The sequence below is a fragment of the Centruroides vittatus genome, unplaced genomic scaffold (assembly GCF_030686945.1).
Source record: "Centruroides vittatus isolate TY-2023 unplaced genomic scaffold, ASM3068694v2 contig_199, whole genome shotgun sequence".
NCBI classification, from domain to species: domain Eukaryota; kingdom Metazoa; phylum Arthropoda; class Arachnida; order Scorpiones; family Buthidae; genus Centruroides; species Centruroides vittatus.
Genome location: NW_027121224.1, coordinates 678162 through 690773, shown reverse-complemented (window position 1 = coordinate 690773; position 12612 = coordinate 678162). Strand labels below are relative to the sequence as shown.

At 26.6% G+C, this 12612-nt stretch overlaps 1 protein-coding gene across 2 annotated transcripts in view; it reads right to left on the bottom strand.

Moving 5' to 3' along the window:
• Window positions 1-1042: 1042 nt before the first annotated feature.
• The window catches only part of RecQ4 (RecQ4 helicase), a 30906-nt gene continuing 19336 nt past the window's right edge, over window positions 1043-12612 (bottom strand). The window contains exons 15-22 of one of the 2 annotated variants that reach the window (XM_067264904.1): window positions 11829-12004; window positions 10254-10379; window positions 9206-9299; window positions 8990-9120; window positions 3523-3688; window positions 3053-3236; window positions 1385-1514; window positions 1043-1315 (exon numbers count right to left, since the gene is read on the bottom strand). In XM_067264904.1, the coding sequence (XP_067121005.1) occupies window positions 1085-1315; window positions 1385-1514; window positions 3053-3236; window positions 3523-3688; window positions 8990-9120; window positions 9206-9299; window positions 10254-10379; window positions 11829-12004 (1238 nt within the window). In that variant the 3' untranslated portion in view covers window positions 1043-1084. Of the gene's footprint in view, window positions 1316-1384; window positions 1515-3052; window positions 3237-3522; window positions 3689-8989; window positions 9121-9205; window positions 9300-10253; window positions 10380-11828; window positions 12005-12612 lie in introns of those variants that run through there. The other variant, XR_010879986.1, reaches the window with a different exon arrangement.

Genomic DNA, 12612 nt, shown 5'->3' with positions numbered 1-12612 from the left:
ATCATAATGAAATCTTCCAAAGTTGATTTTTAAAAACTGCTGGTAATAAAGTGGCAAAATCACCAAAAGAAATCAAATGAGGGAACAGAATGATTCTTTCAATTTATCTCATTTTTCTTAATTGAAAATGTACATGATACCAAAAATATTATAAATATATCAGAAGCATTCTAGAAAGTATTAATCAAAAGCTAAATACAGGTACTCCTCACTTTACGACTGAGTTCCGTTCCACGACTACGTCATTAAGCGAGGAGCTTGCGCCAGGAATATAGGATCGTTGTAAAAGTATACAAATTATGCAACAAACTTCAAATTTATTCATAAAAAGACTATTATAGTACACTATTAGCCTATTATAGTACGCTTAGTGCGAATGTCACCGTATGCCACTGATCGACACTCAAGCTGAGAAAGGGGATTCCCCGAATTGCAGGTCGAAACTCGAGTGGTCATTAAGCAGATAGGTCGTAAAGTGAGGAGTACCTGTTGTGACAGCATTAGCAGAATATGCAATGGATAAAGAAATAGAACTGAAATGAGAAAACAAGAATTACCCTATATCTGCAACTAATGAGCTGAGAATTGTTCAGATTTTATTACAAATAATAAAAAACATTAAAAATAAAAAAGCCAATCAACTAGATTTCTGACTATGGGCCTTTAATTACCTAACAAATCAATGCTGTAATTTTAAAAGAACTTAGTACTAAAAGACATGATTTTGTTTTGACATTAATAATAATTTTTAGTAAGGATATGTCACGACTAGAACATTCTTTGATGTTTAGCGTGCCTGTGCACATTAATCATCATAGAATGAAATAGAACATCTGACAATTAATGACAAAGTACTTTTTCTTAATTTTTAAATATATGAACCAAAAAAAAAATTAACTTACTATCTTCATTTGTTGTTCACAGCTATAAAATGTGTAATTATGATTTTATAATCTTGATGCTAATTTTTAAGAACATTCTAACAATGAGCACTTTAATTCTTTTTAATTTAATTATTTTTGAGAAATCACACTTCTAAAAGGTCGTCTCTTGGTTTATTTATTAAAATTTTCATTATATAAAGTCATCTTAATCTTAATATTTCTTGATTTGCAATCTGAATTAAATAATTAAAATCAACATCAAGATAGCATCTCCAAAATTTGCGCACTCTACTCCATATTTCTGAAGGAAAACGTGGACTTCCTATTCCGTGTAATATTCGTGCTACTGCTCTTCCGGTAAAGTTCTGATCTTGATAAGTGCAGACGAGATTGCCGATGGTGTTCCGAATTTCATCCAACATTTCAGATTTCTTTAAAAACATTCAATTTTATATTTTAAGTTTTTCTTGAAACTTAAAAATAACTATAATTATTCTTACCATTTGAATATTGTTGCCTTTATTTAATGAATCAATTTCTATCTTTGTTTCAGATTTAAAATACTTGCATAAATGAGTTTTTAATTCAGTACTCTGTTCTGAATTAAATGTTGTAGTTGGAAAAGACACACTAAAAATAATACATTTCTGTTATTGATATAATGCAAAGTAATTATAAATTGAACAACATATTTAAAATAATAAATTAAAATATTTTATTAAAAATACTATTGAGTTTTATGGCATATAAGACACATCTCCATCCCACATCTTTGGCATTGGGTCCCAAATTTTTTTTATTGTATTTTGGTTTGAAAAGGTAAAATTAGAATGCAAACTTATTTATCAGGGAGGAGTTTAAAAGAAGTTATTTACAGTTAAGATTTACCATTAAAATATTCAACACGAATACATGCAAAGGTTGCTTAGCTATAGTAAATAATATTTTATTCAAGAGTTGGACTAGGTAGAAGTTAACTGCAGGGTTACAGAATATTTTCAGGACCCAAAATTCCTTGAAATATACACAAAAAAAAAAAAAAAAAAATTTATGCACCAATTAAAAATTACTACTACACAGTATGGAAAATTCAAATTAAATAGGCATACTGTGTAATTTGCTGTGCAACACAAAACTGATAAATTAACAAAGTGTTCTTTTAATTTAAACATAGGCCATTATCATGGGATAGCATATACATTGCATTGATTAACAGAAATAAAATTGAAGTCATCTACGAATGACCTATTTTTAGCACAAGGTGCTTTAATAACAGACTTTTTGACATCCAAAAACACAAAATTTATTTATGATCATCATGCAATTTTTTTATAAAAAATTATTAAAGAAATTGACAAAATTTCTTTTTGCATAAAATTGGTTCGAGTTTAACTAGCCTTTTCGTTATTTTTTAAAAATTCCACCTTACTTTTATGATATTTTAGAATATATTTTGAAGTTTTTATTTTCTAACAAATCAACAAAATATATGAAAAGTAATGTTATAAAATTATGATAAAACTTCTATTTAGCTATTTAATTCAGACAATTCAGAAAGTTTTAAATGCAGTTTATTAATTTTCACATTTTCCATATGGGAGAAGAACAAGTGAATATTTTAATTTAATTCAAGCCAACACAAAATTTCATCCAATAAATAGTGTGAAAAAGAGTTTTGAAATAAAAATGGATTTTCTTTTTCAATTATTTTTAAAGCTCTGTTGAGTTTTAAGGAAAACAAAACCAAAAACCAAGATCAGCTGGGCCTTACTGCAAGTGCATAACCATATAAGCAAACAGCAGTGTAACAACTGACTGGACTGATCAGAAACACAGTAAACATATTTCAATTTCACTTTTAAAAAGCAGGATCTCCCTACATTTTGGCAAATTTCCTGAATTAGTCTATATGCTTAGCCAAGGTGCTACTTAATTTTATGGTTATTCTTTCTATCACAAATTTCTCCAGAACCACTTTAATTTCCCTGAACCATGTTTGTGCAATCAGACATATTCTGCACCTTTTTCCTACTGATGTTTGGGGAATTCATTAGCCTATGGGAGACCACAACATAAAATATGGAGATTTTTCTGGATAAAACTTGTCTCATATGCCATAAATTTCCTAATATTTTAATATCTTCTTAATACAATAAAATTTAACATACCTGTTAAACAAAGAGTGAAGTTTTTGTAATTTATTTAATTCATATCTTTCTTGTTCTATGACTTTATTATATAAAAATTCCAATAGTTCATCCTTTTTACTTTCATTTAAATTACATTTTATTCTTATATGGAAGGACAAATCAGAAAATTTCACTATTATTCCAGTCTTTTTATTATTCTTTTCTAAAAATAATTAAAAAATAATCATTGATTATAACTTCTTAATTGTATGATTTTGAAACAATTTCACATCAAAAACTTTTATAATTATTTCTTAAATTTTAAGATTTAAAGAATTGGAATAATACAACATACAAACATTACTTTTTTGAAATTTAATAACTTGAAAGTTATTTTTGACATTAATAATTCACTAAAATAAAAGTTTATGGAGATTAATTACTTATTCAACAATAATTTTGTATTATCAAATATATTAATATTTAATCAGAGTAACTGTTAATTTTACCTGAATTTTCATTATCCCATTCCAATTTTTTTAATGCTTTTATTATGAGTTTGGAATCCCAATTCATTTCAGCAGCAATTTCTATTACAGAAAATTTAACTTGATTTAATTTGTCTTTGTTAATATCAATTTGATTTAATGCCAATGCTGCAGCTAATGGAGCACACTAAAATAAAAATAAAATTTCAATGTTTAAAATCTTAAAATTTAAAACAAGTGCATTCATACAAATTATTATAAAGTTTATACTAATATTTCACGTGATAGTAAATTTATTATTATAATTAAAATTTATCAATGTTTGACTCATATAATTTAATTGCTGTTAAATTATTTTTGTTATTTATTTTAAGAAAATCATTAAATTTAAAATACAATATATACATAAGATTATTTAGTACTGTATCTAAATCTTCCCACCAGCTGGTTATATAAAGTGGGTGATCAGTTAACAAACAATCCATTCCAAGGCTTTGTTCACTATCCGAATTGTTCGTTAACTGATTATCGATTTCCCATAGATTTTTATGAGAATTTGAGTAATTCATTCTGGAGATCCCAAAAAATAAAAAATATATACCTTCTTACTACGTTTATTCATATGTAATAATAAAAATACATATATACACAGTCTTGCATTTTTATTAATCATGTTTTTTTCTGTTTGTGGGGGTTAGAGAATCTGTCTAATGTTGATTGCTTTTCTCTCTTCTTCAGGATTTTTCAGAAGTAATTAATAGCATTGTAATTGTAGAGATCCCTAAACCTATTAACCTCAACCTGGTTTGGATGCCATTCTAAGACTGTTGTTCTGACATCCTCCTACTTCTTCAAAAGATCTTTAATAGCAGATATCGGCATTAATCATCTTTCTCAGAAGAAAAAGTATCTCGCCGAGTTTCTTGGCATTCTTCTGTCGTCAGATCAGTTTGATTCCATTATGAGCTCTTCGATGTTCTTTATTTCTCAGATGTGATTTTTGTTACTCCTTATGCTGCTTGAGTCTTCTTGATTATACAGTATCTTTCTTAGATAAGATTGAACTGCAGCCTACTGTAGATCTGTTCAAGCCATACTGACATTAAGACATCTTCTGCCATTATACTCTCACCTTTCAAAAATAAAAATCGACACAAAATGAGTGCCCATCCAATAGAAACAATTTTTTTTATAGTATTCGCGAGACTGTCAGAAAAATAAAAGGCTGAAATTACAAAGGAGAGTTTCAAAGTTTTGAGGAATACTATCCAACCGGTTGAGCATCTCCTGTGCTCCAAAAAGTTTCAAATTGTTGCCTGAAGAGAAGGGAAGACCAATCGGTATTCATTATTTTATGTCGTTTCTTCTTGTGTTTGTTGTGTGAGGTGTTCATTGTCCGAACATAAAAATCTTTTGTGAAAGTGTTCGTTATCCAATCACCCACTGTATTAGTAAATAACACCAACAAAACCTTCAAAATTAAACCAGCAATTATATTTTAATTTAATAAATATGCTATGAAGCAGATCCCAAATAGGATTGAAAGTGCTTGTCATAACATATTTATATTAAAATATAATTGCTGATTTAATTTTGAAGGTTTTGTTGGCATTATTTATTAATACTGTATATTGTATTGCTTGTTTTAAGGGATTAAATATTGGTTTTCAACTGGGATGCTGCAACATAATGTAACTGACAACCACAGAAGTACTGTTTTCAATCAGGGATTTTAGAAGTTCCATAAAATAATGCTGAACAGTGCCATAACACTTCTTACTTGTATTACTAAAACTACAAAAAGCACAATAACTATTAGGTTGTTTGGAAAGTAATTTCATTTTTCCATAGAAAAATAAATGCAATATTCTTATAACAAATAAATATTTTATTGAATTATATATTGACCATTTTGGTCAAATATCTGTTGTCATTGTTTCTGGTAGTAGCATGATTTCACATTCATAAAAATTTTGATCATTGTTTACAAAAAACTGATCCAAGTGATTTTTGACATTGTCATTTCAAGTAAATGTCTTACAGTTAAAAAAAATTTGTATAGACCGGAACAAATAATAATCTGAGTGTGCCCGATCTGGTGAATATGGTTGGTATGATAACACATCCCATCTAAGCTATAACAGTTTCTGACGAGTTACCAAACTTGTGTGAAATTTGGCATTATCATGGTAAAACACTACACTTTGTTTGTTGATCAATTCTGGCCTTTTCTGTTTGATAATATTACTCAATTTGTTTACTCAATGGCAGTACACTTTCGAATCAATTGTTAAATTGTCTGGTAAAAGCTCAAAAAAAAATTTCTTTAAAATCCAACCATAGAGCATCTCTCGTTAACCCATCTCACATGTGGAACCCATATATCGAGCTTTAAAACGAAACCAATTCGTTTTAAGTAATAATAAACGGTTCAATTTAACAGATTTAATCTCTTAGTGATTTCACTTATTGTTATATGGCAGATTGCTTCAATCAGTACCTTTATTTTGTTTTCATTGGCTTCAAATGGCCATCCACAATGTGGTGTATCTTCGATATTAAAATTTCCAGAGCGAAATTTTGTAAACCAGTTTTGGCACTGTCTTTCTCTCAACACATCATCTCCAAACATGTACCACAATTTTTTTCTTGTTTGAACAGCATTTTGATTTTTTAGTTATAAAAAGGCAAAATATGCCGAAAATGATGCTTTCGATTTTCCATATTTGATAAGTCACCAAAAAAAAAAAAAACAATTGTACAGAATCAAACAAAATGTCAGCTGTTGAAGTATATAATGAAAATGTGGTTTAAAATAAAATTGGCTGGTAAAAATACATCTAATTCTTCTAGTAATAAAAACACGAAATTACTTTCCAAACAACCCAGTACATTGATAAAGAAGAAGAGGTACCATAAAAATTACCAGGATGAGATTACTATTAAATAACATTGAAAAACACTAGATTCAAATATCATTCTTGCAAAATTTCAGTTATCACATACACATAATCAATGAATATTGTGAGATAAATGTTTAATTTGTAAGAACAAATTAAACAAAATAAGAAAATTTTATCACTTAAATAATAAAGTTCAAAGTAACAAATACAGTAGAGCATCGATTATCCGACCGCGTTCTAGTCGGCAGATTCAAATGTCCGCTAGTGACGTGGCGCTACAATATTTGGCTATGTCTTGGCTACTTTAATATTATTTTTGTTAAATTTTTGCATGTTTTAGCTGGCAACACTGGCTTGACCATGAAAGGGAGACCAGTATTTAAACCATGCTTAATTTTTTATTTTGTCTTTATTTTGTGGAAATAAAGAAATCATTTTTAACGATACAATAGCGACAATTATTATTTTTAAAAAATTTTGTTAAACTTAACATCGATGAAAATTCAACACGAAGTAGGTTAATAGCGATATACTAATATACATATTACATGGGATACACTAATATACTAATAATGTATTTTTTCATACTTTTTGGTTATCCGTTTTTTCAGTTATCTGACCAACCCCAGTCCCCAATTGAGTCGAATAATCGATGCTCTACTGTAGTAATATTTTAAAAGTTTCAATAAAATTGCATACATATATGTGTATATAACACCACAAAAAGAATTTGTGATATATAATTTTTCTTGTCAAAGCACAGTATTACACTATTTGAAGAAAACTAATTTTATAGTTCATCATAATCATCATAATGATGAAAATTAAAGTCTGGTATTTGATAATTGCAATTGTTGTAAAGCAAATTAATATATAATAATTATCAAAGTTCCTTAATGTTTTGACAAATTGTGTAAAAACTGGCATCATTTTATAACACAAAAAATAAATTGCTCTTCTTTCTAGAAACCAAATTTCTTTATTGAAATAGAAATATTTTCAACCTACTTTAGATTCACTTTCAATTTTTATTTGAGAATGCTCAAAAATGAAATATCAATTCAATCCTTAATGTTTTCTATCCATAGTGTGGATTTAATTTTTTCTCAATGACAATTGAAAAACTAACTCTAGTTAACCCAGAAAATTGATTATTAAATTTATACTTTGTTTTATTTTCATTACTTCTTTTACCATTATCTATATCACTTGATACAACTTTATTTTTACCATTATTATTATTATTATTATTATTATTATTATAACCTGACTTGACAATTGCTGTAAATACCATACAAATCTGCAGCATCCTGGTTGATGTCTACTACACATTTACTAATGCTTTTATGATATTTATTGCATTAAAAGAATTATATAAAATGTTTAAATGAATATTAAAATGCCAAATAATGCAAAATGCTTTTTTTTTTGTCTGCAGCATCAAAAACATCAGAAGCATGAAATGAATATCTGTTTTATAATTAATTTAAGACATAATCTGTGTTTTATGTTTCTTCAGTATCATGCAAAAAAAATATTATGTAAAATGTTTGTTTTGAATAAACTGAGAAGAATACTGACATGCTTTTTATTTATGATACTGTTAATGTTAAAAAAAAAAATATGTTTTAAACTGTTATTAATTAATAATTACTGATAAAAAGATTTATAATTGTGTTATCTACAAATCTACTGCTGAAGTTACAAGGTGATCTGTTTTATTATTATTTTTTCTTCTATTTACTAATGCCACAAATCAATGATTGTCCTTTGTTGAACTATTCTTCAGTGATGAGAGTATTGTTTTAACTTATGGTATTTTTTCTATCTGTCTAGTTATTCTATGTTGCAAACCTAACAATTCATACTACTTTTTTACATGTTAATTACATGTTTACACATTGTTTTTATTTAATTTTAAAAGAAATGTAAAAGTATCAGTTTTCTTCCTAAAAGTCAAAATATTTAATATTTACTAAATATTTTCAAAGACTGTTTCCTTGTGATCAGAATCTGAAAGAAAGCTTAATATGCTTTTAGGATCTTTTCTTTTTTAACATGTACTACAAGTTCAGTCAGGCAAGACTAATCATCTACAAAAAATTTCAGAGGATCTGAACATTCAAATCTGGAACTCTCAAACTTCAATTAGCCACTTGAAATTCATTAGATCACCACAGAATTATAAAAATACAAAATAATATTCTGTTTGCAAAATTATTTATAATATAATTATAGACAAAAATAAAAATGCTCATTAAACAAGAATTTTTATATATCAATAGTATGGAATCATTGACAACTACATTCAAGGGAATAAAATCATTTTGAACACTGCATTAATCAATATAAAATTTATTAAATTATGCTGATTTTCATGAACTATTAAAAGTCTATATTAAAATGCCAACTATATACTAATTTGCTTTTAAAAGTTTCATTTTTTGCACTATGGAAAATCAGAACATTTTGTTATAATGTGCTCAAGATGAATATGTGAAAAATAAATGCATTTAAATTCACACTTCAGATTAAATAATTATCCTAATATTACTTATTTTAATAACATATTTATTAAATCTTACTTTTTTTGCTGCCATAACAAGTTGTTTGTAGCCCTTATAACAGTTAATTGAACAGTATGCATGTATTGGACATAGAACTTCTAGAATGTCTGGATAATTTATTTCTACATAACATAAAAGTGTTAAAAGATCTGAAAAAACATCCAAAATTCATATTACACACAATAGCTTAAATGAATATTTATTATTTTTAAAATTTTCTTAAATCATTCTTACTTTCTTCTTTAATATCTAAATCTTGAACAATAGATTCTATGGGAATAGCAATTTCATGACCAAGACAGGGATGAGTTTCATATTCTGCTGCATTCTTTAATAAACCAATGAATAAGTTTTTATATTAATAAAATCTTATTTTAATTTTTCTTCACTTAAATTTCCTGACAAAAATTATAAGTAAGTATTTTATTATTTAAATATTAAAATCAAATTGAATCAACCATGAAAGTAAGATATATGAGTAACCTTAGAAAGAATTAAATTCTGTTATTCGGTAATTCTGTTATCTGTTTTCCAGAAAACCGATCATTATTTTTCATTGACTTTTTCTTATTTTTTTATTATATTTTTTAAATGTTTTGGCATGAATATTTTTTCACGCTAAAAGTAATTAGCAAATTTTTTAATTCTTTATTAAACTAGTTTACTAGATTATTATATATGTTACTGTAAAAGACCGAAATCCTGCGAATGTCGGCATTCACACAGTTGTTTCGTGCATGTACAAAATATTTTTTAAATATTATTTCTCACTTACACAAACATTCCGCATGCACTGATGTGAACATTGAATAAAAATATTGTTCCTAGCATTTAGTCGTAGAACAATTTTTTTTGCAATTACAGCATGTATAGCTTTCCTTCCATTTCTCGAATTAGTTGCAGCTGCTTGTCTGAAGTACATTTTTTTACCTAACCTAACTTAACCCAACCTAACCTAAATCTATACTAACATAACGTAACATGAATAATATCAGCAAATATTTGGTCTTTCACCAATGGGCTGTCATATGCGTCGACATTCACCAGAGAATCTCGACATTCTCTAATTTTGGTCTTTCACAGTAACATATATATTATGCCAAATCCAGAAATGTTGCTCATTTTATGAAATTAGACATCAACTGCCTATTTCACAAAATGAAGAATATTCCTGGATTTGGTGTAAAATGCATAAATTAGATATTAAATTATTATCTTAATTTTAACATAAAGTTTTTTAATTAATTTAAGTTTTATATCAATTAAAAATGAAAAATATTACCTGAGATATATTTTTTGATGAGCAAACTTTTATGTGATTAAATAACTTCCCCAAAAATCTCCGGATTACATGTCTGTCTATACTATTTGCGTAAATATGACGTTGAAGTTCATTCATATCATTTGCCTACAATAAATCATCTTATGTTATTATTCTTGAAATTACAGTATTCAATTAAATTTAAGTAAATATTTTATATTTATATTAATATATTATATGTTATTATACTTACATTTTATTGATAAATGGATTTGATTAATGTTTTTAAAGTAACAAAAGTTTAGAATGAATGAATATTACATGAATTAAAAAAATATACAAATTCTAGATCAAACTACTATTTCAGAGTAATGGCATTTTTTATTCATTTGTTAAAAGATTGTTGCTTATTTTATAATTTAAAATAAAACTGTGTTATATTGACTTTTAAAAAACCACTTCAACTATTCAAATGTCTTTTAAACTTTCAGTACATTGAAAATTTACGAATGAAAAAAATGTATTAATTCTATATAAGTGAAGTTGAAATAAGATTGTAATAATTAAAAAAAATTCTGATTAATAATTGTAGTACAGTAGAGAGTCGTTAATCCAAATCAATTGGGGACAGGGGTTGTTCGGATTAATGATTTGTTCGGATAACCGATTATGTACAAAAAAATATATTAACCTGTACGATGTACAAATTTTTCTCTGTTGCGTGTTGCTTTGTGTTGAATTTTTGTTGATTTTAAGCCTAACAAAAATTTTTATAATAATAATCGAGGCTATTGTATCGTGAAAATTATTTCTTTATTTTGTACAAACAAAATAAATATATTGAAGAATATAAAAACATGAAAATTATACTTTAGAAGTAAATCTAGTATCAAAAGCATTTGATTCAGCACGACACAGTCCGACTGAAAATCGTTCGGATAACCGGCGATTCGGATTACCGGGATTCAGATTAACGACTCTCTACTTTATTTATATTGAAAAACACTTTCAGATGTTAACAATATGTACTAAAAAAATCTATTGAGGGATATAAATTATATCCAGTATCTTTTTGTTCTTTAATTGTCAGGGCAATCAAAGGTTGTGCATCTTACAATATTTCTGTTTTGGTTTAGGTAAAGATGACACATCCTTATTTAAATTGTCTTTTTACAAATATATCTATAATATCTTTTTATTGTATATAATAATCTTTAGATTTCTATTCAATATGATTTTAACAATAATTCTGCTGAAATCACCAATTGAAAAAGCACCTTTCTCCTGATCTTAACGGAAATAACGTACTCTGAAAGGTATCAGTATCTTTCTAGATTAAATTATTCCAAATTTCTTAGAATTTTTTAAATAACTTATCAATCCAATTCTAACATGGTTTTGATGTTTGGTAATTAGAATAATTAATTTTACTAACTGAACATTTTTAATTGTTCACTGCTCTTCAAACAATATATAACCTACTTATTATAGTTAACTTGACAATTTTTACTTTATAATAAGCTTAAGAATATATTTTAAAATTAAGAAATTCAATAAAATTTCAAACTTTTATTTTTAAACTAAAAATTTACTTACTCCGAGGCCTAAAAATACATGGCAATGTGATATTTTTCCATCTCTTCCACCACGACCTATTTCTTGAACATAGCTTTCAAAACTTTTTGGCATATTATAATGAATAATTCCATGTATATCAGCTTTATTTAGGCCCATACCAAATGCTACAGTTGCTACCACAACTCTTAGCTTTCCTGATAGTTAAAATAATAAACCCCAGTTAGAACAAGAATTGAATTTTTTTTAAAAAAAACAAAAATGTTTAAGTAGTAAAAAAGTTGAAGTATGTGAATCAAACAGAATTATTTAAAATATATGTCATATCTGATTTTGTAAAGCAAAATAAAACATTTGTAGATCTTCATAATCACAGCATTGACTTAGCTGTACTGTACATTTCTCAATACTCAATTACAATAAAAATTTTATCACTGATTGAACTAAAATGAATTGGGTGAAACAAACATTGGGTAAATGATTTATCATCTGAACTGATCTCTGCATCATGTTGTATAGTTGCACAGATCAGTTTAGATGCTAAATCATTTAAATAATTCATATACTTCTTAATTAGTAAAGTTCTCTGACTGAACTATCAGTAATAAAAAATCACGATACATAAATAATGTATAAATTCTTTTATAATGATAACAGTAGTAGATAATCAAATAAATTAAAATTATTATTAAAAATTATGAAGTTTTTGAATTGAAGACATGTATGAAATATATACTAAAATCAAATCCAATTAAATCTACACAATGTTTATACAGTCAATTCTGCTTAACAGTACAGCATTGAA